We start from the raw sequence: 27,505 nt of genomic DNA, 5'->3' as shown, positions 1-27,505 counted from the left end.
TAAACAGAACTGGCGCATTTGGGGAACCGAAAAGCCCCATGTTGCAGTCCCATCGTCCCTGCATCCTCAAAAAGTACTGGTCTGGGCCGCCATTTCTTCCAAAGGAATCATTGGCCCATTTTTCAGATCCGAAACGATTACTGCATCACGCTATCTGGACATTCTTCGTGAATTTGTGGCGGTACAAACTGCCTTAGACGACACTGCGAACACCTCGTGGTTTATGCAAGATGGTGCCCGGCCACATCGCACGGCTGACGTCTTTAATTTCCTGAATGAATATTTCGATGATCGTGTGATTGCTTTGGGCTATCCGAAACATACAGGAGGCGGCGTGGATAGGCCTCCCTATTCGCCAGACATGAACCCCTGTGACTTCTTTCTGTGGGGACACTTGAAAGACCAGGTGTACCGCCAGAATCCAGAAACAATTGAACAGCTGAAGCAGTACATCTCATCTGCATGTGAAGCCATTCCGCCAGACACGTTGTCAAAGGTTTCGGGTAATTTCATTCAGAGACTACGCCATATTATTGCTACGCATGATGGATATGTGGAAAATATCGTACTATGGAGTTTCCCAGACCGCAGCGCCATCTGTTGTTGAAAATTGTAACTACTGTAACTTCGAAAGTTTGTCTGCCTGAAAATGTACTGTTGTCCCAAGCATATTGCAACAAACGGTGTATTTCTATCGCTGCTCGTTTAGTTTTTATTGCCGTTTCAAATATACCGGTCATTTTTGAAACACCCTGTATTTACAATGTGGGCCTGCAGCACAGATAAATCTGACCCACTATAAGATCAACAGATTGCAGACGCATGAATAAATGCTACAATCTCACAATCAATGGTGATGTGCTTTAGGCCCTTATGACTCCCAGCGTTCCAAATGGATTACTGTATGATAAAATTCAAAACTTAATATACTATAACTCATTCGGAAACTCACAAAATAGATTTTCTATCAGTATAGCCTAACATATACTGACTTCCGATCTAGTTTTGCTATATAGTGAGTGACTTGGCCTATCTGATGAGTGAAGAGTGATTTATACCGAGTGAATGGGGATAAAAGTCTGCCACAGTGTGCTACCGCTGATGGAACTGACGTAAACTTGCAGTTGAGTGGTAAGAGCTAGTTGTGCACGTCATGAACCGTGCATGTTGTTTATCAAATCCTTATTTATTTGACTCGAAAGGCAATTACATCACCCCAGCTGTGCATGCACAAAAGCCCCTTAAATCGTATTGAAGGTGTGCTCGCAACCCTGATGCCAGGTTTCATGAAGTCCAGAAGAGCAGTAGTGCAGTAGGTTTTAGTGCTGTAGCTTTCAAATTGCAGTGTCTATGTTGGAAACATTTAACAGCACTCAAAGAAAAATAACTATTAAATCCACAAGGTGATGGAAGTTAGGGAGTTCACGTGCTCTTACACAGCAGTTGCCTCTAATTGCTGGTGATCCGTAAGAGCTGTGAACACTTATGAATTTCCAGCATCAGAAGACAAACAAGAACACATTTCCCCTCTGACACTCTTAGACCCAGCAGCCATACTATTTCTCCTTTGCACCCCACACTCACCTGAGGTAATCCATCAACTATTCACATGCATAGCTGTAACAAGAGCAACAGCGAAACAGCAATCAATTTAATTATTCTTGGTAATTTGTAGTGTTTGTAACTTTGTAACTGTAGTGTCAACGCACTGGAAATACATTATATATATATATATATATATATATATATATATATATATATATATATATATATATATAATGTACTTTGACACTAAAACTGCTAAGTTACAAACACTGCAAATCACCAAGAATAAGTAAATTTATTGCTATATATAATGAGGAAGGGGTTGGGAGGGGGATGATGGAAATTACGATTGAAAATTGGGTCATGAATATTGAAAGGTGGAGAAACGCTGTAGTAGAGGAACAGCTCAGAGGCAATGATAGTTTGTATCAGCATGACAATGTGATCTATCATAAAACAGCTTCTGTGTGGCAATGTTTGTGGACAGTGGGGGCAGAGGTCATTGTCGGCAACCGGAATAAAATAATAATTGGATCCTTACCGACCTCCCAATTCAGACGATACAGTGCTGAAAGGTTCAAAGAAAATTTGAGTCTGATTTCAAACACATACCCGACTCATACGATAATAGGTGGTGGTGACTTTAATTTACCCTCGATATGTTGGCTAAAATACATGTTTAATTACGGAGGTACGCATAAAATATCATCCGAAATTGTGCTAAACGTATTCTCTGAAAATTATTTCGAGCAGTTAGTTCATGAGCCCACGCGAATAGTAAACGGTTGTGTAAACACACTTGACCTCTTAGCAACAAATAGTCCTGAGTTAATAACGGGTATCAAAACCGATTCAGGGATTAATGAACACAGGGTTGTCGTAGCGAGATTGACTACTGTAATCCCCAAATCCTCAAAAAATAAGCGAAAAATATACCTATTCAAAAAAGCAGATAAAAATTCAGATGACGCCCCTTGAGAGACAATCTCAACTCATTCCAAATTAATAATATAAGTGTAGACCAAACGTGGCATAAATCCAAAGAAATAGTATCAGCAGCAATTGAGAGATTGGAACCAAATAAATTAACAAACGACGGAGCTGATCCTCCTTGGTACACAAAACGGGTCACCACACTGTTGCAGAAACAATGAAACAAACATGCCATAGTTAACAGACGCAAAATTCCCAATTCTGGCGATCTCTTACAGAAGCTCGAAATTTAGCGCGGACTTCAATGCGAGATGCTTATAACAGTTTCCACAACGAAATTTTGTCTCGAAACCAGGCAGAAAATCCAAAGAGATTCTGCGCGTATATGAAGTATGTTAGCGGCAAGAAACAATCAATGCCTTCTCAGCACGATAGAAATGGAGATACTATCGAAGACAGTGCTCCGAAAGCAGAGTTACTAAACATAGCCTTCCGAAATGCCTTCACAAAAGAAGACGAAATAAATATTCCAGAATTAGAATCGAGACCAGCTGACAACATGAGTAAAATAGAAGTAAATATCCTCGGAGAAGTGAAGCAACTTAAGTGGCTCCGGAACGCCCTATACTTGCAATGTTAAAATAACGCTTATAAATTACATCTTTCGTCACAAAGTATTTGAGGTAGGAAGTTGAACTTTTTACAGATTCCAGAATGAGATTTTCACTCTGCAGCGGAGTGTGCGCTGATATGAAACTTCCTGGCAGATTAAAACTGTGTGCCCGACCGAGACTCGAACTCGGGACCTTTGCCTTTCGCGGGCAAGTGCTCTACCAACTGAGCTACCGAAGCACGACTCACGCCCGGTACTCACAGCTTTACTTCTGCCAGATTTTTACAGATTATTTATTGGAATATGGGCTACAACTTAACACAGGGATTTTAAAATTTTAGTTCAGTTATTAAAGATGATTTTTTTTCAATTCTAACGAAAATTCACAACATTTTTTTGCAATTTGTTATTTATATATTCAAAAATATACAGTTTTTTGGAAAAAGGCTGTGTTAAATTATGCAGAAGGTACTGTGTAACATTTACTGAAAGTTTGAAACAAATATGTTTGGAAGATCCTTAGAAAACATGTAATTAGTATGAGAAAATAAAAGTTTTGGGAATCGAGCGACAAAGATTGGATTAACTTTTTAGTGCATTCCAGGTCCATAGGATGGATTATCTTCATCCTCTGCAAACTCCTCCTCCAGCTTCCTCTTGTTCCTCCTCCTGTTTACTCTTGCTTGTATTTCTAGACTCTTTGCAGCCCTGTCTGCAGCCCGAAGGCGTTCCTTGTCTAAAGCAAGCATCGCTCGTACCATGTTAGAACCTATCTTCATTCCCATATTTCTAAATACCTTGCACCTTACAATGTTGCCATCATTGAAAGTCGCAACAGCAACTTTACTTTTACTCATTATTATACTTCAACAAAACAGAGACTCAAGAAACATAACTAATTACGAATATTTTCGAGATAACGACAGAGTAAATAAACATGAAACAATCGATAATCACACCAGCGATATATATTGAACCATCACAGGTTAGCCACAACACATACTTTATCTCACATCACTAAAATGTACCTGATGAACACGGACGTTAATAATAACAACATTTGACAGCAGTTTAACAGCGCCACAGTGGGTCACGCCCATGTAGAACACATTTCAAAAAAATTTAAAAATAGTTGTAGTCTTCGGAATTGAATAAATTATATATCTATTAAAAGGTAATAGTCTGCAGATTCAGAAAACGCAAAAAAGTAAAAATTGAACTTTTCATGATTTTGAGCCTTTCCGGAGCCCCTTAAATCACTTAATAAAAACAAGTCTTCCGGTCCAGACTGTACACCAATTAGGCTCCTTTCGGAGTATGCTGATGCATTAGCACCATACTTAACAATCATATACAACCGTTCGCCCTACAAAAGATCTGTACCCAAAGACTGGAGAGTTGCACAGGTCACACCAAAATTCAAGAAACGTAGTAGAAGTAATCCACTAAATTACAGGCCCATATCGTTAACGTCGATATGTTGCAGCATTTTAGAACATATATTGTGTTCGAACATTATGAATTACCTCGAAGAAAACGGTCTATTGACACACAGTCAACATGGGTTTAGAAAACATCGTTTCTGTGAAACACAACTAGCTCTTTATTCACATGAAGTGTTGAGTGCTATTGACAAGGGATTTCAGATCGATTCCGTATTTCTGGATTTTCGGAAGGCTTTTAAAACTTTACCACTCAAGCGGCTCGTAGTGAAATTGCATGCTTATGGAATATCGTCTTAGTTATGTGACTGGATTTCTGATTTCCTGTCAGAGAGGTCACAGTTCGTAGTAATTGACGGAAAGTCATCGAGTAAAACAGAAGTGATTTCTGGCGTTCCCCAAGGTAGTGTAATAGGCCCTTTGCTGTTCCTTACCTATATAAATGATTTAGGAGACAATTTGAGCAGCCGTCTTTGGTTGTTTTCAGATGACGCTGTCGTTTATCGACTAATAAAGTTATCAGAAGACCAAAACAAATTGCAAAACGATTTAGAAAAGATATCTGAATGGTGCGAAAAATGGCAGTTGACCATAAATGGTGAAAAGTGTGAGGTCATCCACATGAGTGCTAAATGGAACTCGTTAAACTTCGGTTACATGATAAATCAGTCTAATCTAAAAGCCGTAAATTCAACTAAATACCTAGGTATTACAATAACAAACAACTAAAAATGGGAGGAACACAAAGAAAATGTTGTGGGGAAGGCTAACCAAAGACTTGAGTTTCATTGGCAGGACACTTACAAAATGTAACAGACCTACTAAGGAGACTGCCTACACTACGCTTGTCCGTCCTCTTTTAGAATACTGCTGCACAGTGTGGGATCCTTACCAGACAGGACTGACGGAGTACATCGAAAAAGTTCAAAGAAAGGCAGCACGTTTTCTATTATCGCGAAATATGGAAGAGAGTGTCACAGAAATGATACAGGGTTTGGGCTGGACATCATTAAAGAAAGGCACTTTTCGTTGCGACGGAATCTTCTCACGAAATTCCAATCACCAACTTTCTCCTCCGAATGCGAAAATAATTTGTTGACACCAACGTACATAGGGAGGAACGACCAGCAAAATAAAAAAAAAAAAAGGGAAATCAGAGCTCGTACGGAAAGATACAGGTGTTCATTCTTTCCGCGCGCTATACGAGATGGGAATAATAGAGAACTGTGAAGGTGGTTCGATTAACCCTCTGCCAGGCACTTAAATGTGATTTGCGGAGTATCCCCATGTAGATGTAGATGTGGATGTAGACAGTAACATACCTGAAATGTACTGGCCTGCCAAGAACCCAGACCTTAACCGCATGGAACACCTTTACGTTAAATACGAGGGTAATCCCAAAAGTAAGGTCTCTTATTTTTTTTATTAGTACAGAACTCTGTGTGGCAGTTGGTCACACTGTTATGAAGAGTGCTTCACGCACTGTGTGTAAACATGCGCACGCCGCGCTGAGGCGCTCAGTCTTGGCTTGGCATCCGTTGAGAATGGAGCTCCCGTTGGATGTCGCCGCCAACTGCGAATTGCGCGCAGTTATTCGGTTTTTGAACGCAAAGGTCACTGCGCCGATTGAAATCCATCGCCAATTGACGGAAGTGTATGGTGAGTCGTGCATGGATGTCAAAAATGTTCGTAAGTTATGTGGAGAGTTTGCAGCTGGTCGGACCAAAATTCACGACGAACAAAGGAGCGAGAGACCGTCTATTTCTGAGGAGACAGTGTTGAAGGTTGAGCAAAGCATGCGTGAAGAATGGCATATCACCCTGGATGATCTCTGTGCGTTGGTTCCTGAGATTTCCCGAAGCACCGCTCACAGAATTTTAATGGAGACTTTGAACTACCGGAAGGTGTGCGCAAGATGGGTGCCATGCATACTGACTGAGGACTACATGCGGCAACAAGTTGATGCTTTCCTCGCATTTCTTCACCGCCTTGCAGCCGAACAGGGCAACTTTCTGGACTGAATTGTCACGGGTGATGAAACTTGGGCATGCCACTTTACACCTGAGGCCAAGCAACAATCAAGCCAGTGGCGGCATCCTTCTTCGCCAAAGCTGCGGAAATTCAAACAAACACAGTCTGCCGGTAAAGTCATGACAACCGTCTTTGGGATCGGAAAGGGGTATTGTTGGTCGACTTTATGACCACTGGGACCACAATTAACGCTGACATGTACTGTGAGACTCTGAAAAAACTCAAACGGGCAATCCAGAACCGGAGAACAGGAATGTTGAGCAAGGGCGTACACATTCTCGAAGATAACGCTCGCCTGCACATCGCTCGGCAAACCGTTGCTCTCCTGCAACAGTTTCAGTGGAACATAATCAATCACCCTCCCACCCTATGGTCCTGACTCGGCGCCTAGTGACTATCACCTGTTCCCTAGGTTAAAAGAACATTTGGCCGGAAAGCGATTCAGCTCAGACGACGAGGTGAAAGAAGAGGTTCATAACTTTCTGAACAGCATGGCGGCGAGTTGGTATGACATGGGCATACTGAAACTGCTACAGCGTCTACAAAAATGCTTCGACAGAAATGGTGATTATGTCGAAAAATAGCTAAATGTTCAAGCTGTAAACCGATGTAAACTATTGTAGAAAGAAACAGGTCTATGTACTTAGAAAAAAGTAGGAGACCTTACTTTTGGGGTTACCCTCATAACATTGTTGACTTCGTTCCAGACCCCAGTAACAAACGTCATTCATTACCTTCTCTGGTTTCAGCTTTTGAAGAAGAGAGGGCTGCTGTTTTTCCACAGACATTCATACATTCATTGAATGTGTGCACAGCAGAATTCAAACCTTCATAAAACAATGTTTTTTTAAAGCGTCTACAAGATGGTATACTCAGTGATAAAACAAAGCAGTAGGCTTTACCAGAAATATCAACCCTTAGTCAATGTGTCTAATAGTGTATTTTAAATATGACAGTATGCCAACTTAGGCAGTGTATAACACTTAAAACACTTGATAATGCCACTTTGAAGCCGAAAACATGATCGTGTAAATGTAACACTACAAATAAAAAACAGTCTAATGGCGGTATTGACTGTAAAGAAATATATTATGACTGTGGCCCCACATTATGAAACAAAAAATTAATAAAGCAATGTGTGCACAATTCCTTTTTTAATGTTCACTAATAGGTGATCAGACAGTTTTGATCAGAAGTGTATTATCATCTGATCTTTTTAGGCCTGCGGCTTTGCAGTTTTCATGACTTCTTTATGATAATTTCACTTTTTAAAGTACTGAACACAATATAACAATAAGATTTTGCTTTTGATCCATGACAATCCTGATTTAAACTATGTCTTTATTTGAACAATATACTTTTTTAAAATTCTACACTTACGGTCTTTTCAGAGATATATTGGAGATGGGAGGTAATGCTGTTGAGGCTGCAATAGCTGCTCTCTTCTGTGAGGGAGTGATCTGTCTGCAGAGCATGGGATTAGGGGGTGGCTTCCTAATGACAATTTACTCTCGAGAAAATCAGACTGCAGTAACACTGAATGCACGTGAAACTGCGCCTGCAAATTCCTCTGCAGACATGTACCATGGAAATTCTACACTTTCTCAACGTGGTAAGTGTCTTCCAAGGATTTAAAAATTGTCCATAGCTGCCGTTTCAGCATTTAGGCCTACTCTGACGTTATTGATCAGTTATTTTTAGATAATTTAATGAATTTATTTTGTTTTAATGCTTGTGGGTCTGTGGCATACAGTATTTTATAAGATATTGATACTTTTATAAAACAGAGATGTCAGAATAGTAATGGGTCATGAAGCAGTAAAACATAATCATCTGTATCAACTGCAATAACAATAAATTTAATAATGAGCAATGAAAGGGGAAGGTTTTGGGCATAGGATCAGTCACATGGAACGCAGAACCCTAGGTCTTGGTCATTTTATGCATTGTTTTTAATATGTAGGTATTTGAATTCCTGCCCATAACGTTCTGAAACTGTTCATGGATAAACTAACGGAAAATTTAGAATACTGCTGTGGTGATGTGTACTTCTATAGGATCTCATTCCACATGTCTGGCATCAATTTCAAGTTCTGAAAGAAAAGCATATCACTTCCTGACATTAAAACTGGGTGCCACACCAGTACCTAGACGAGGGTCCTTATATTTCCTGAGCAATGCTCTAAATGATTTAGTTATACAGCTGACAGCCTTTGCTGGTACAGAACTTGTGAATCAATAGGTAAGACAGTATGAGCAATGGTTGCAAAAGGTAAGCTTACAGGATTGAGTCTTCATCAGGTGTACAGTTTAAATCTGTCACTAAATTGAATAAGAGTGTAACTACATTGCAGCCTAAAGGTCCATGCAACTGATATGGACTAATCACTGTTTGTAATTTACCAGTTGGTGTGTGTGTGTGTGTGTGTGTGTGTGTGTGTGTGTGTGTGTGTGTGTGTATGTAAATAATCAGCCCAGCAACTTGTAATCTTACTCTCCCACTCATCACTATCAAATTTTTATTAGTGGCTTCATTAATTTCAAAAGGTTCGAGAGGCTTGAAATACACAAAGGAAAAACATTTTACTTATCTTAATTTTCTCTTCTTGTTGTTGGCTCCAGTTCTTGCATCTAGGGGTACATTCTTGCGGCTGAAAGTTTGATCTATAACATCGTGGGTTCTTGATGACTAAATAACTGATGAAGATTTGCCTGTTTATTTCTTGAATTTTACTCTTTGTCACATTTTTCAATATCACACTGACTTCACAATCTCATTTTTCATAAAACCATCAATTACATTGTTGCAGACAAAATTTTAAAAAAACCATGTGTTTCCATCAGAGACATGCCTACTACTACTAACATTCTGCAGTACTCACAATACTCCAAAGAGTTTACAAATTTTCTTGACAGAAGAAGAATCTTAAAGTTACATAATTATTTTATAAATGAGTCCAGAAATTAATTTACTAATTTGCATTAGATTATGCAATTAATAATTATTTTTAAGTATGCTAGAAATTTCGTAATTTCAAATATTTCTAAGAGAAGAAGAATTTTAACTGTACATACAGAGGGTGACAAATTAAGTTCTTTTTATACTTTTTTAGTTTTGAAATATAATACATCGTATACAAAATCATATGAAATTCTTTTAGTTAAACAGCCGCAAATGTTTACCCATGTAAGAATTGATAGTATACATGGTATCAGTTATTTCTATAAAAAAGGTAGTGCTAGAGGAGGGTGTCCCATTACAATGTCCCCATCACAAAATTTGGATACAGGGTTTTACAATATTCTGTGACAGACTACAAGGTTTGCCAAACAGTGTACAAAATTATGCCGAGGATAGCAGACAGATGCATAGAAGTATCTAATACATAACATATTACCGAAAACAAATGAGAAATATCTACTATACACATCATAATCTATACATATATCAGGATATGGTATCCAGATTTTCAGGTCTGTAGAACATACTGTCACAAGACAAATAATATAAGTTCAAAACTACAACATTTCACAACTAAACTATAGAAATAAATACAGAGACAATGTAAATTACTAGAATTATAAATTGTAATTTAACATCCATACAATAAAACATTCAAATCAAAAGAGAAGAGAAAAATTTCAGAGCCTATGGGTGTGACAAATGAACTGACTTGAAAAACTCAGAACGATAGGTACAGACCAGAAGAATATATTCAATCATGAGTAGGAATATAGTACAAAATCAGTCAGAGACATAAACAATAGTATTTGAGGATATGTTGACTCATGAAAGAACAAAAGAATGGATAAATATTAAGGCCTAAGTTTATGATGTGGGGATCGACCCATGAATCCAAACACACTGGGTACAAACCAGTAGAAAATGTTATGACCCAACAAAATGAATAAAGTTCATAATCACATCAATAAGTTCAATTATATGCAAAGAGTAATTGTAAGAAGCATCTAGCTGCAATCAATGGTTGGACGTTCTCCTTGAGCACACAGAAACATAGTCGTGATGACCACAGTTACCCAAAACAGAATTAAGTATTAATCTGTCCACAACTCAAGTTCCAATCAGATGCAATATTGCAATACTCAAGATAAATACAGGTAAACAGAGTCATACTTATCTTTGGAGGATGACACAATCTGGTAGCTTGAGAATCAAAATCAGTGTATGAAAGCAGGCATTTATATATCTTCTTATATTGGCCATACTGGTAAATGTCTTCCACACTATTTGCTAATTGTCCATACAAACTAACCTAAGTACACAAAGACCCAGAAGATTCATTTACAAATGATAAATAAAAATACATAATGATTTAAATTTACATAATGTATTGGAAAGTCAATCCCCCTATTTGAAAAAAAAAATGCATTTTTGCTGAATAACACTGTCTTTAGCAGTCTTGGATAACAATTCACAAATATAAGTCACAACACAGGTGTTTTGTGTTCTAAATATGCTGTTCAATACCTTCTTCACATCACATGAGATATGTTGTCCTTAGTAACTTTTCAAAGTCAGTTATATGGGATTTATGTCAGGTGCGAATAAAAAGTGTTCACATATGAAACATTAATATTCAGTGTTAAATGTAATGAGAAGGAATGGACTAATAAGGTAATACACACAAATTATTACGAATATAAATACCTGGAATTACAAAATAAATGTAGTTGATACGATGACAGCAGACCACAGTGCATTAGTCATGAGACTACTGTCTGGGTAACCAACAGACAAATACATGGCAATCGAATTATGTATTTCACAGAAGAATAGTGCCAAAAGAAAAACTAGACACTTTCAATGCCTCACTGTCCAGTATAAGCTGGCAGCAATTAATTACAGAAGCAAAACCGAATAATGCCTTAAATGTTCTTTTCCAGACACTAAAAACCAAATTCGATGAGATGTTCCCACTGATACCAAAGAAAAGCCACACAGGTAAAGCACAAAGAAAACAGAACATAGTAAATGCAAAAACATTATACACACCTGAGCTAGCCAATCTAAAAATCATTGTTCTAATGTGGAATGACTGTGCCAAAGCAGCCACAGATCCAAATAGTAAACGATTGTTAGGCAGCAATTACTTAGAGGCCAAGAGATTTTAGAGAAAAAAAGTAGAAGAAGTTAAAAGGAGGGGGAATGATAGATTCATAAGAGAAGCTTAGAATCTGTGCAAAGCACCCTGGACTCTAGTAAATGAACATAGGAAGAAGCCTACTTCCTCTTCTTATACCTGCAGTCCTGATGACTTCAATGACTACTTTATTAAAGTTATAGCAAACACTGTTGCTGAAATCGGTTATAGATCCTGCTGTTTACATACCAAATAAAACTCACAGTTAATTTGAAACATGGAAAAAAGTACACGCAAATGACGTAGTGAAAATAGTAAAATCTTACAAAACTTCGGAGAGTCAAGATATCTTTGGGATGTCCTGTACTGTCCTAAAGAAAATTATTGGAAAAATAGCACAGCCATTAGCAACAGCTATAAACAGCTGCCTATCTGCAGGAGTTTTCCCAGATTTCTTGAAATTTGAAGGACAGTACCAGTTTACAAAAAAGCAAACCCAGATAATGTGTCAAGTTGTAGGCCAATATCAATCATTCCTATACTGGCAAAATTGATTGAATCCATCAGGAAAGATCAGATCCTAACTTATTTTGAAGAAAACAATCTCTTCAATGATGCACAACATGGTTTCCAGAAGGAAAAGTCCTGTACCACTGCAGCATTAGACTTATTAAGAAAAGAAATGCAGGCATTTAAGGAGAGAGAGTTTGTGGCACTCACACTGTACGATCTAAGCAAAGCTTTCGACTGCATCCCCTACGAGATCTTGCTCAAAAAACTAAAATGCTATGATGTTGGAGGAACAGCCATAGCTACACTTCAGTCTTACTTGGAAAACAGAAGGCAAATTGTTCCAATCCAAGGAGCAATATCCCAGGAACAGAAGGTAGAACACGGTGTGCCACAAGGTTCAGTCATGGCCCCACTCCTCTTCCTCATTTTTGTAAATGATCTAAGTGAAATTGGTGAGACACTACAATTTGCAGACGACACCACTCTTATTGCCAAAGGGGAAAATTCTGCCAAAGCAGTCATGAAGTCTGTTGTACAGTTTGAAAATGCTACTAAATGGTTCATCACTAAAAAGATGAAAGTAAACAAAGAAAAAACCCAGCGTATGTTACGCAGTCTCAGAAAAAACAGATACACTGATCATACAGAATCTGTGAAACTGTTAGGCTTCACCATAGAACACAAACTCTCATGGAATGGACACACTGTGCATGTATGCAAGAAACTCTCTCCTGTAATATACCTCCTATGAAGATTTAAAAAAAATGATTACAGACCAGTTTCTGATGACTGTCTGCTACGCTTTGTTCCATAGCCACATTTATCCACATAAGGGAAAAACTAGATACCTACAGTAGGAGGCATAACATCCATAAACGTAATACCCGCAGCAAAGAAGGCATAAATCTACCAACCTGCCGACTGTCCAAAACAAGAGACGTTCTCCAATGATCGCTGTGAGGAATTTCAACAAACTGCCTGTTGAATTGCAGACCCTGCCACTGGAAAACTTCAAGAAAGAAATTGCTGAAGGCCTAAAACAATACCCATTATACTCGGTCCAAGAATTCTTTGACTGTGAAGAAAGCGAATGGACACAGTGAACATGACATAGTCTGTATACGTTACCTGTATAAAGGTTAGATGATATTCTGTAATTCATTATATTGCAAATAATTTGATTGTAACTTTGATGCAGTCTGTCCAGCCATGGCTGGTGAATTATGAAGACCTGGTAATAAATGGTAGTAAATAAATGGTAAACGATACTATTACTAATCTTTGCAGTACAAATTTTGAACATTATTCCATTTCAAAACTGTAAAAAGATCTACTCCTTTAGTCTCATGTCATATATGTATCTAATTCTACAGCACAAATCTATTACAGAACACAACTATATAATGTATCATAGATTTTAATTCAGTCAATAGATAAGACAGAACTTTAAATAATTCACATCATCTTACATACTAAATTCCAGTCAAACAAAACACAGTTATCTAGTCTTATAAATCTACAAATAGATTTGACCTCAGTCAGTGGATAGCACATAACTTTAGAAACTGCATGACCTTACATACTATATTCATGGCAAACAATACACAATTATATAGTCTTATAAATGTACAAATATAGTGAATATTTTTTCTAGACTAGGTATCAGTATGCATCCATGTTCATATGTCTTGTCCTACATGTTACCTGTACTTGACATTTACATACTTGCTTTCTTTACCAGTAAGTCCTCTTATCTTTACATGTGCAATGGACATTTCCACGAATTTCACTAAACATAATCTTGTCTCTAAATTGTTCAGATATACCACAAATCAGACTACCTGTATCACTCAAGCATTTCCCTTCCCACTGATCAGTCTTAATCATAATGTAAGGACATACAAAATATGAATCATCATATCTGCTATTAGACACTTCATGTAAGAGCTCACTTTCAATGCTAAATCCATACTGTTTTTGCAGGGTTTTATTAATGTATTGTCAAGTAAAGATAGAACATACTGAATAAATTCCACAGCACAACTAACATCACTTATTACAAAAGGAACAAAAAATATTTTTCTGTTAAAATTACATTTCGTACTTAGATCTTCTTTCACTTCATTCCACCAATTTGGATACAAATTTTGACTAACCATGGCTAGCTTATTCCAGGATGCATATTTGTCTATGTTATCATCGATCTGGTCCCAAACAAATTTCAAAAATTTTTCACCTTTATTGTTTAGGCTTACAGATAATTCACCTTTACTGTTTGGATCATTATACTGCATGATATTAATGAAAAACTGCTTTGACTGGACTGGTAACCTATGGCTCTCACATACATAATCACAAACATCACTTACCTTATCTGTATTCACAAACAACTCTGAAATTTCTTTATTCTTAAACTCTACAAATACCTGATACTTATCATCATCATCATCATCATATTCTTCCAAAATTCCTTCATCAACAACATCATTAACAACGCAAGTCTCATTACCATCAAAGTCACACACTTCTTCTACATTCATTTGCAATAAGCTACCAGTCTCAGACTTACCAGCCTCTGTCATTTCACAGCTCTTATTTACATCTACATAAAAAATACCACCTAATTCAGATCAATACAGTCATCACCTGTTTTACATACATCGATAATACTGTTTTCTGACCAGGAGAAGAAATCATTAGTACATACTACATCAAAATTCTCATTACTCTCACATTCTGGTTGGTGATTAGTAGCTACATCACTATAATTAAACATAGTATTCCAAAACTTTTGATCAAAACATAAATGAGAAATCTAATATTCCTTCTGTTCAACTTCAGATACTTGTGCCACATTATTAACACTGCTATTATTATCTTATTGCAAGTGTAAATTGGGGGTCCGGTACTTGTGTTCCTCAGCCCAAAACTGTGGACCTTCATTGAGGCGGACTGCTGATTGTTTTTCCTATTAAATTGCCCATAGTTATCCCCATTGTTCCTATTCTGCTGATGTTAAAACTTTCTTTCTCTATTATCAAACTGACCCTGATAGAAATTACCATTATCTCTGTTTCTGTAGTTATTGTGATCTTTATCATTTCGATTATTATGGTACATGCATCTTTCTACTGCCCTATCCAGCCTGTCAACATATCATAAAAATTGTTAAAGGCAATCATTAGGTCCATGTACTAAATCTCACTGCAACCTCTCTGGTAATCTCCTTTTTAGTGCATCAGTCAATATCATTTCATGAAACGGCCTCTCAAGGTGTGCTAATTTCTTAAGCTGATTCTTACAGAACTCTTTCATTGTACCCTCCCTATTCCTATAATTTGGACCATTCAGAAATTCTCTTTTAATTCCCCGCTGTTCAGCTTCCAATCAAAATTTATTTAAAAACCTTTTTCGGAACTTCAGTATGTCTCCCACTGACTTAAATTTAGATACACCCAAGACAGAACTTCCCCTTCAAGACCTCTTTTAACATAATTAATCTTTTAGTTTTCACTCATGCCTGATACAAAACTATCTCTACAGTGGTGCAGAAAATCCATTGGATGTAAATTATGTCTTGACTGGAATGGAGGACCATGCAATACCATTGTTTGAATAAAGATTTTTGTGAATACAATGTTCCTGAATGGTCTATTTGGTGTTGTACCCTGTCCATTTTATCATTGTTTTCAGTTTTCAGGTCATTTAATTGTCATAGTGAAGTAAATTTTTCAGTTAACTGCTCATTAAGTGCATGAAATTTGCTATGTTGTCTGTTTTTATTTCTGTTAATTGATCATTAACTGCCCTCAGTTTTACCAAAATCAACTGCATAATATCAGTTTTCACTGTTTCTTTGCTGACTACTCTTTCACTTAGTTCAAAGATTTCTAAGCTGGATGCTACAGCTTTCACATCTACATCACTACTCTCGTCTCTATTCATTTTCCGAGTAATCGCAGAGGTCAAAAAAAAAAAAAAAAAAAAAACTCACAAATAGTTTCTACTTATCTTTTCTGATGTCTTTGTCGTATTTATAAAGTCCTCTTTCAATTCATTCATACAAATTTGTTGGGCAACTCTCGAGTCTTCTGTTTTCAAGTCATTGTAATTACATTTATATAAAAACTGTAAGTGACGCAAATCCAAAATCCATTCTTCTTCTGCAACAGACAAAACTTTATTATCAGTAAGCAGATCATGGCTCATGCCCACACTGTAGTCTTACCCTCCCACACATCACTATTAAATTTTTCTTAGTGTCTTCATTAGTTTCAAAAGCTTCGAGAGCCGTAAGACATACAAAAGAAAAACTTTTTACTTATCTTCATTTTCTCTTCTTGTTGTTGGCTCCAGTTCTTGCGTCTGCAGGTACATCCTTGTGGCTGAAATTTTCATTTATAATGTTGTGGGGTCCCTGATGACTAAATAACCGATGAAGATTTGCCTGTTTATTTCTTAAATTTTCTACATCTACATCTACATCTACATGGATACTCTGTAAATCACATTTAATTGCCTGGCAGAGGTTTCATTGAACCACCTTCACAATTCTCTATTATTCCAATCTCGTATAGTGTGTTGAAAGAATGAACACCTATATCTTTCCATACGAGCTCTGATTTTTTCGCTTATTTTATCGTGGTGATCGTTCCGCCCTATGTAGGTCGGTGTCAACAAAATACACTCCTGGAAATGGAAAAAAGAACACATTGACATCGGTGTGTCAGACCCACCATACTTGCTCCGGACACTGCGAGAGGGCTGTACAAGCAATGATCACACGCACGGCACAGCGGACACACCAGGAACCGCGGTGTTGGCCGTCGAATGGCGCTAGCTGCGCAGCATTGCATCGCCGCCGTCAGTGTCGGCCAGTTTGCCATGGCATACGGAGCTCCATCGCAGTCTTTAACACTGGTAGCATGCCGCGACAGCGTGGACGTGAACCGTATGTGCAGTTGACGGACTTTGAGCGAGGGCGTATAGTGGGCATGCGGGAGGCCGGGTGGACGTACCGCCGAATTGCTCAACACGTGGGGCGTGAGGTCTCCACAGTACATCGATGTTGTCGCCAGTGGTCGGCGGAAGGTGCACGTGCCCGTCGACCTGGGACCGGACCGCAGCGACGCACAGATGCACGCCAAGACCGTAGGATCCTACGCAGTGCCGTAGGGGACCGCACCGCCACTTCCCAGCAAATTAGGGACACTGTTGCTCCTGGGGTATCAGCGAGGACCATTCGCAACCGTCTCCATGAAGCTGGGCTACGGTCCCGCACACTGTTAGGCCGTTTCCGCTCACGCCCCAACATCGTGCAGCCCGCCTCCAGTGGTGTCGCGACAGGCGTGAATGGAGGGACGAATGGAGACGTGTCATCTTCAGCGATGAGAGTCGCTTCTGCCTTGGTGCCAATGATGGTTGTATGCGTGTTTGGCACTGTGCAGGTGAACACCACAATCAGGACTGCATACGACCGAGGCACACAGGGCCAACACCCGGCATCATGGTGTGGGGAGCGATCTCCTACACTGGCCGTACACCACTGGTGATCGTCAAGGGGACACTGAATAGTGCACGGTACATCCAAACTGTCATCGAACCCATCGTTCTACCGTTCCTAGACCGGCAAGGGAACTTGCTGTTTCAACAGGACAATTCACGTCCGCATGTATCCCGTGCCACCCAACGCGCTCTAGAAGGCTGTAAGTCAACTACCCTGGCCAGCAAGATCTCCAGATCTGTCCCCCATTGAGCATGTTTGGGACTGGATGAAGCGTCGTCTCATGTCCAGCACGTCTGCACGTCCAGCACGAACGCTGGCCCAACCGAGGCGCCAGGTGGAAATGGCATGGCAAGCCGTTCCACAGGACTACATCCAGCATCTCCACGATCGTCTCCATGGGAGAATAGCAGCCTGCATTGCTGCGAAAGGTGGATATACACTGTACTAGTGCCGACATTGTGCATGCTCTGTTGCCTGTGTCTATGTGCCTGCGGTTCTGTCAGTGTGATCATGTGATGTATCTGACCCCAGGAATGTGTCAATAAAGTTTCCCCTTCCTGGGACAATGAATTCACGGTGTTCTTATTTCAATTTCCAGGAGTGTATTTTCACATTCGGAGGAGAAAGTTGGTGATTGGAATATCGGGAGAAGGTTCTGTCACAACGCAAATCACCTTTCTTTTAATGATTTGCAGCCCAAATCCTATATCATTTCTGTGACACTCTCTCCCATATTTCGCGATAATACAAAACGTGCTGCCTTTCTTTGAACTTTTTCGATGTACTCCGTCAGTCCTACCTAGGAAGAATGGTAGACCGTGCAGCAGCATTCTAAAAGAGGATGGACAAGTGTAGTGTAGGCAGTCTCCTTAGTAGGTATGTTACATTTTCTAAGTGTCCTGCCAATAAAACGCAGCCTTTGGTTATCCTTCACCACAACATTTTCTGTGTGTTCTTTCCAATTTAAGTTGTTCGTAGTTGTAATACCTAGGTATTTAGTTGAATTTATGGCTTTTAGATTAGACTGATTTATTGTATAACCAAAGTTTAACGAGTTCCTTTTAGTACTCGTGTGGATTATCTCACACTTTTCATTATTTAGGGTCAACTACCACATTTTGCACCATTCAGATATTTTTTCTAAATCGTTTTGCAATTTGTTTTGATCTTCTGATGACTTTATTAGTTGATAAATGACAGCATCAAATAACCTAAGACGGCTGCTCAGATTGTCTCCCAAATCGTTTACAGGGCTATTACAAATGATTGAAGCGATTTCATAAATTCACTGTAGCTCCATTCATTGATATATGGTCACGACACACTACAGATACGTAGAAAAACTCATAAAGTTTTGTTCGGCTGAAGCCGCACTTCAGGTTTCTGCCACCAGAGCGCTCTAGAGCGCAGTGAGACAAATGGCGACAGGAGCAGAGAAAGCGTATGTCGTGCTTGAAATGCACTCACATCAGTCAGTCATAACAGTGCAACAACACTTCAGGACGAAGTTCAACAAAGATCCACCAACAGCTAACTCCATTCGGCGATGGTATGCGCAGTTTAAAGCTTCTGGATGCCTCTGTAAGGGGAAATCAACGGGTCGGCCTGCAGTGTGCGAAGAAACGGTTGAACACGTGTATCTGGACATGCTGGAAAATTGGCTCATGCCACAACTGGAGACCGACAGTGACAACTTCATCTTTCAACAGGATGGTGCTCCACCGCACTTCCATCATGATGTTCCGCATTTCTTAAACAGGAAATTGGAAAACCGATGGAACGGTCATGGTGGAGATCATGATCAGCAATTCATGTCATGGCCTCCACGCTCTCCCGACTTAACCCCATGCGATTTCTTTCTGTGGGGTTATGTCAAAGATTCAGTGTTTAAACCTCCTCTAGCAAGAAACATGCCAGAACTGCGAGCTCGCATCAACGATGCTTTCGAACTCATTGATGGGGACATGCTGCGCTGAGTGTGGGAGGAACTTGATTATCGGCTTGATGTCTGCCGAATCACTAAAGGGGTACATATCGAACATTTGTGAATGCCTAATAAAACTTTTTGAGTTTTTGTATGTGTGTGCAAAGCATTGTGAAAATATCTCAAATAATAAAGTTATTGTAGAGCTGTGAAATCGCTTCAATCATTTGTAATAACCCTGTATATAGATAAGGAACAGAAAAGGGCCTATAACACTACCCTGGGGAATGCCTGAAATCACTTCAGTTTTACCCAATGACTTTCTGTCAATTACTATGAACTGTGACCTGTCTGACAGGAAATCGCAAATCCAGTTACATAACTGAGACGATATTCCATAAGCACGCAATTTTACTACGAGCCACTTGTGTGGTACAGTGTCAAAAGCGTTCCGGAAATCCAGGAATATGGAATCGATCCGAAATCCCTTGTCAATAGCGCTCACCACTTCACGTGAATAAAGAGCTAGTTGTGTTTCACAAGAACGATGTTTTCTAAACCCATGTTGACTGTGTGTCAATAGACCGTTTCCTTCGAGGTAATACTTAATTTTCGAACACAATATATGTTCCAAAATCCTGCTGCATATCGATGTTAACAATATGGGCCTGTAATGTAGTGCATTACTCCTACTACCATTCTTGAATATTGGTGTGACCTGTGCAACTTTCCAGTCTTTGGGTACAGATCTTTCGTCGAGTGAACGGATGTATATGATTGTTAAGTATGGAGCTAATGCGTCAGCATACACCGAAAGGAACCTACTTGGTTTACAGTCTGGACCAGAAGATTTGCTTTTATTAAGTGATTTAAGTTGATTCACAACTCTGAGGATGTTTACTTGTATGTTACTCATGTTGGCAGCTGTTCTTGATTCGAATTCTGGAGTATTTATTTCGTCTTCTTTTGTGAAGGCATTTCCGAAGGCTATGTTTAGTAAATCTGCTTTGGCAGCACTGTCTTTGTTAGAATCTCCATTGTTATCACACAGAGAAGGCACTGATTGTTTCTTGTCGCTTCTTCACATACGGCCAGAATATCTTTAGATTTTCTGCCAGGTTTCGAGACAAAGTTTCGTTGTGGAAACTGTTATAGGCGTCTCGCATCGAACTCCGCACTAAGTTTCGAGCTTCTGTAAAGGATCGCCAATCTTGGGGATTTTGCGTCTGTTGAAATTTGGCATGTTTGTTTAGTTGTTTCTGCAACAGTGTTCTAACCCGTTTTGTGTACCAAGGAGGATCAGCTCTGTCGTTTGTTTGTTTATTTGGTATAAACCTCTCAATTGCTGCCGTTACTATTTCTTTGAATGTAAGCCACATCTGGTCTACAGTTATATCATTAATTTGGGATGAGTGGAGATTGTCTCTCAGGAAGGCATCAAATGAGTTTTTATCTGCTTTTTGGAATAGGTATATTTTTCGCTTATTTTTCGAGGATTTGGGGATTACAATATTCAATCTCGCTACGACAACCCTGTGTTCACTAATCCCTATAACGGCTATGATGCTGGTTGTTAAGTCAGGATTATTTGTTGCTAAGAAGTCCAGTGTGTTTTCACAACTGTTTACTATTCGCGTGTGCTCATGAACTAACTGCTCAAAATAATTTTCAGAGAATGCGTTAAGCACAATTTCAGATGATATTTTATGCGTACCTTCGGAATTAAACATGTATTTTCGCCAACATATCGAGGGTAAATTAAAGTCACCATCAACTATTATTTTATTCTTTGTCACATTTTTCAATATCACACCGACTTCACAATCTCCTTTTTCATAAAACCATCAGTTACATTGTTGTAGCTAAAATTAAAAAAACACGAGCATTTCCATTAGAGGCATGCCCACTGCTACTAACATTCTACGGTACCAAGGTTATTTAAAAGGGAGGTTGGGCCCGAAGCTAAATCGGCTGTGATTGGGTGGCGCAGTGACGTCACTGTAGGAGCAAAGCGAGGCAGCGGCTCTTACTAAGGACAAGTAACTACTTATAACACCAATAAGTCATCAGGAAATTATTTAAAGTAGTTGATTTACCTGTTTAGATGTTTGCAGTAGAAGAAGAGTGCCACTGTCTTGATTTCCGCTTCTGTGCTGCTGCTGCTTTCTGCATTTTATGCTTCGTATTGAGGAATCGCATACGAATGAAAAGTTGTATTCTGACATACAGTTTTATAATGTGTGACGAAAATTCCGGATATTTAGTTTGGACAGCAGTGCATATTGTTTTCACTACATTCTTTCCTTGGAAATACTATACAATCCATTAAATTCATTAAAAATTAGTTCAAACTGAGACACCTTATGTAGCCACTCATCTCTTGGAACTGTAAGCCCACCGCGAGATAGAAATTCAATCCAATCATAATTTTCATTTGTTGGAGGACTTAAAATATCAGCAGACGGCGTTCCCAGTGTCTTGTCACAGTTCTTTGCACGATATGCAATGTAGCCAGCCAGGTAACGGAATCCTTCTGCAGAGCAGTCACATCCCTCTTTGACAGCAGATTCTTCTGGTGCAGATTGAACAGGAAAGTTAATATCTCGTAGCTCTTTTTCACCATCTATCATCTGCAGTGCTTCGCTTATGTCAGGCAAAATTCCTGTGAACAGATGCGATGTCAAAAATCCGTCACACTCATCTGCCTCTACTGATGTGTCACTTGACAGAGGAATGTCATGAGCATTGTGTCCCAGCAGTAACAGCCGTAATCGATATTTTACTTCTGTTGGAGAAGGGTTCAAATGGAAATGACCAATTCCTCTGATCTGCGAGAAAAAATTTTCCAGTGCATCCTGGTTCAATCTTGCTGTTAAAATATATGTTATTTGTAGTGGCTGAAGATCTGAAAACAGTCCAAATACTGACCAAAAAGTTGTCATAATGCCTTTCTGGAATGGGAGCAAGCGATTTGCATTGCCTACGCGCATTTTTTCTGCACACGTATACAGTTTTCTCAATATTCTTTCTTGAACATCCTTATGTATCCCATAACCACATGATAACACATTCTTATTGTACCTCTGAGCATTCAGAATGTCAAATGCGTCGTTTGCTAACTGAAAAAAATTTGCTGCTTCCTCCTCTTCAGGCATTAGGTACTTTATGGCTTTAGCTGTGGTACTCGAAAAAAGTTGCATTGCCAAATAAACCCTTTGACGCTCTCTCCCCTTGACACTGAGATGAAGCTGTGACAGTTTAGGACACAACTTCATTTCACTCCTATCTAATGTGAGCAGTCTTTCTACAATAGATTTATTAACAATTTTCCCACTTGGAAGCTTTAGTCCGTCATCCAGAAAGTGGTTCCTCATTAATTTAAACAAATGTGGAACATCTGAAAACACCCAGATTCGTTTATTTTCATACTGTGGATTGGAAAAGCAGGAATTTGTTTCTGTCACATTAAAATATTTCCACACACATCGATCTTTTGTTCCAAGGTCGCACACTACCACAACAACATCGTAACCAACATCTTGTACAGAGCAGATAATACTGTTTAACCGATCAGCTGTTATTTGTGTGTCAAAATCATAGTAAATGGGTTGCTTCCATCCAGAAAACAAACCACGTACTGTAACAAATAGCACGTTACTGTGTGGCCCTACAACATGATCTTCAACAGGATCATAAATCATATTGCTGTCTACATTCATTTCGTCGAATGGTAGCACACATACACGTTCAGTTTTTGTCAATACAGATGAGTGTGCTTTCATTAGTTGCAAAACGTCTGTCAGCACACCAGGAAAGCATCTGAAAGAGCGTGACGTCCATCTCTTAAGTGTTGACAGTCCTGGAAGTGGGAAACCGACCTGATTTCTTAAAAACAAATAACACTTCCTAGACACAGCACGAAGTGTAACCGCTTTACAAATATCTTCCCTTTGCCATTTTGCTCGTTTCTTTCCACTCAACAAACAGTTTATCTGTGTTTTTGAAAACAATTTGCCTAATATTTGAGTCACTTTCTCCTGCACTTGCTTCTTTCGACATGTTTGTTGATATTTAATTTTCTCACCACAAGCTTTCACTTTGAGTTTCAAACGCTTCTCACTGCACCTGAGATTTGCACACATCGCTGTCAGTCTGCAGTTCCTGTATTCTAATTCTTCTATACGTTTACAGAGTTCGCTGATCTGTTTACTATCCGTGTCACAGTTATCTGTCGCTGTTGACTGGTCTATTTTTCTTTTTTTCGGAGACACACTAACCAGGTGCTCAATTGCATTTTTCTTTGTCTTTCTTGCCTGCAACCTGTCTGCCCTATTCGGAGAAACTGTGTCATCAGGGCCTGAATTTCCACTGGGAACACTTCCTGGTATATTCACACTCGGCACTGCGCCTGGTTTAAGTGTTTTCTTCGGCGGTAGATTGAGAAGTTCTGCTCACAAGTCACGTAGATAATCATCGGATGTGAAATGCAACGAACAAACAGTTGACGTAGCAACACTGAAGCGATCTTTTCGGTGGCACTTCATAATCCCGGCCTTCTGCACTTTAACGTCTTTTGGGAACGAATGATAAATTATATCCGTGCCTTTTGTCTTTCAGCTGTACGACAGACACCCTGTTACAGCACACCCAGGCATGTTAACTCAGCACTTTTACAAAGCACCACAAACTAAAGCAAAACAACAACACCGGTAAAACAGCTCTTTTGGTGCCTCAACACAACGTGCTCCTATGCTGACGTCATGCGCAAAATGACGAAATATTCGCCGATCTGCGCAGTCCATTTGCCCCCCCCCCCTCCCCCCCCCCCCCCCCGTACGGTACTTACAATTTCCAAAGAGTTTACAAACTTTATTGACAAAAGAAGAATCTTCAACTTATATCATTGTTTTATAAATGAGTCCAGAAATAAATTTAATAATTTGTATGAGGTTGTGCAATTAATAATATGATTCTTAAGTATGCCAGATATTTCATAATTTCAAATATTTCTAAAAGAAGAAGAATTTTTACTGTATGTACAGAGTGTAAATAAATTAAGTTCTTTTTATACATTTTAGTTTGAAATATAATACACCATATACAAAATCATATGAAATTCTTTTAGGTAAACAGCAGAGAATGTTTTTGGTATCAGTTATTTCTATACAGAAAAAAAGGTAGTGTTAGAGGAGGGTGTCCCATTACAAACTGAATGTATAGTGTGATACAGCTGGTACAAGGGTTATCTTTGAAGGTAGTCTCAGTGTCAAGTTATGTCTTCATTTATGAATGTATACTTGTGTTGCTAGAAGCATAAAGTAATGCTGTGAGCTTTATTTCTGTGTACATTATTTCAAGTTGTGTGTAAGCCTTACCCACATACCCATATATTTTGTGATCCTGCCAATGAGGAAACACATATAATTTTGGACAGCCCTTTTTTTACAGTTAAATAGGGCATCATGAGGATAGAAAACACACAAGCCATTAGCAATGAGATTGAACAAATCTGCAATGAAATTCAGGTTTTGGATCTCTCCCTTCTTGCAATACAAAAAGTGGACACAGTGTAGTGCAAAGGACTGAATGCTAAAGCTGTAAATAATCCTGCTTCAGTTCAAAAAATGCAGACAACTGTGCTAACTACACACCACTACGAATTTGATCTACCCCACGGAAGTGATTGTAAGTGAGATTTGAAACTGTTGACTGTCCACTGATTTCTTTTGCCTTGCAATTGCCCTCAGAAGCTAGAACTGCCTCTCCATTGGCTCAAGCAGTTCTTCCACTCTGCATTGGCAGTTATTGGCCCCACTATTTGATTCACAGTTATAGAAAATATTATCGGGCACCAACAAGTTACTGCTGACTGAGAACAATTTACACTAGTGATCAGTAATTTAGACCATTGGGTGACAGCATTAGTGTTGGACATTAGTGTGTAACTCCCTTGCCATCAAGTTTACCTTGTTTGGAAAGCTGTATTAATTGTTCACAGCAAAGAATCAACAGACCAAAGGCTTAGACAAGTACTTTATCAAGAAAAAAAGATTAACAAAACCCTTTCAGAGCTCTGACAGCACACATGATATACGACAGACACAATTTTATGTCTTTATTTATTTATTTGTGTTCCATAAATCCCATATACTAGAGAATTGTATGGATGTGGTATGAGTCATAATTATACATGAGAACAGTAGCCTACTTATAGATACTAATAGATACAATGTTAACATTTACAAGCATAGGCATTTCTTAAAGTAAAACAGAGGTATAAAACAATACAATAATAAATTACAATTATTCCATAATAAGATAAAACTTTTCTAGAAGTCAAGTACATTGTTATTCTGACATAGGTCATCATGTTCAGTTACTAAGTGGTAACAGCAAATATTACAAGTCAATGTGCCATATCTGACTTAAATATTGAAGTTTATATGTCGAAGAACTCATCAAGAGAGTAAAAAGAGTGATCCAGAAGATATTCTTTTAATTTATTTTTAAATTATGGTATTACAATAGTAAGATTTTTTATGCCCATATGAAGAGCATTAAACATCTTTTTGCTTGAGGTGTACCTCTTTTTGTTCTAGGCCCAAGTTTTTTTCCATTCACATGCAACACGTGTTTTGACCTTGTGTCATTGTCATGGTAGTCACTATTGGTTTTGTGTAAGGGCAGGTTCTTAACTAAAAAGGACATAAGGGACAGGATACATTGTGAGGTCAATGTTAATATTTTGTGTCTTTTAAAAAAGTTTCTGCATGAATGATTTCTACACACTCTGCTTAGAATTCAGATTGCTGTTTTCTGAGTGACGAATACTTTATTTCTCATTGGTTGATTTTCCCAAAACATTGTGCCACATGACAACAATGAATGAAAATAGTCAAAATGAACAGCCTTGACAGCTTCAGTATTTGCAGTCGCTGCTACAATACACAGAGCATAAGTTGCTGTACTAAGTATTTTTCTCAACTCCAGAATACGGCACAACCAATTTAATTTATTAAATTTAGTGTTGATATGGAGGGTGATACCCTCTGCTTTCAATCAGTTGGGAATGATTGAAGCCACTTTCCCATTGTGCCTCTTAAACCATAATAGACAGCTTTTGAAAGGAGGATTTCATGGTTCACACAGTCAAAGCCCTTGGTTAAATCCCAAAATATACCAACTGAAGTTAATCAATTGTTCAGAGCTTCCAAAACATTATTGTTAAATGTGAATATAACATCGTCAGTTGACAGCCGTGCTTGGAATCTGAATTGACAATGGCTAAGAGCCTTGTGGATGTTCAGATGCTCTACAATTCTCTTATGTATAATTTTCTCAAGAACTTTGGAGAAACTTGCTAAAAGGGAAATCGAGCAGTAGATGTGCATTAGTTTTATCCTCTTTCTTGAATAGAATAGCGGTTTCACATCTGCATACTTTATTCTGTCTGGGACGATATCTTGTTGAAGGGATTCGTTAAATATAATTTATGACAATTTTTAAGTACCTTAGAGGAAATATTATCAAAGACGAATTTTTTGTTTGCATTTTAGTGATGATCATTTTCACCTCACTGACAGTAACTGGGGCTATATGCATTTGACTTATTCTGTCCAATCTCTTTGAGGAGGTCCATAGCCTCATTGACCAAGCCCTTACAACTGGTTTTTTCAGAAGCTGTTAGAAAATGCTCATTAAGGACACTTGCAACTGCACTAGTATCTCTAATCAAACTACCACAATGTCTTATTTCTACCTTAGAAACACTATCATCTTTTTTCCCCAGCTCCCTTTTGATAGCACTCCAGATGGTTTTTATATTATTGCTTGAGTTGTCTATTTCGGATTTAATATGTAATGTTTTAGAGCCCCTTATAACTCTTTTCAGTATTT

The 27,505-nt window shown here is 38.7% G+C and overlaps 1 protein-coding gene across 2 annotated transcripts in view; it reads left to right on the top strand.

The window, feature by feature from the left end:
• The window catches only part of LOC126094765 (scoloptoxin SSD14-like), a 452,119-nt gene that overhangs the window by 352,585 nt on the left and 72,029 nt on the right, over window positions 1-27,505 (top strand). For both annotated transcript variants that reach the window (XM_049909319.1, XM_049909328.1), the window contains one exon: window positions 7,956-8,176. In XM_049909319.1, the coding sequence (XP_049765276.1) occupies window positions 7,956-8,176 (221 nt within the window). The remainder of the gene's footprint in view (window positions 1-7,955; window positions 8,177-27,505) is intronic.

This window comes from Schistocerca cancellata, chromosome 1 (assembly GCF_023864275.1).
Source record: "Schistocerca cancellata isolate TAMUIC-IGC-003103 chromosome 1, iqSchCanc2.1, whole genome shotgun sequence".
In the NCBI taxonomy this organism is placed as follows: domain Eukaryota; kingdom Metazoa; phylum Arthropoda; class Insecta; order Orthoptera; family Acrididae; genus Schistocerca; species Schistocerca cancellata.
Note: the sequence above shows the minus strand (reverse complement) of the source record. Positions and strands in the feature narration are given on the sequence as shown.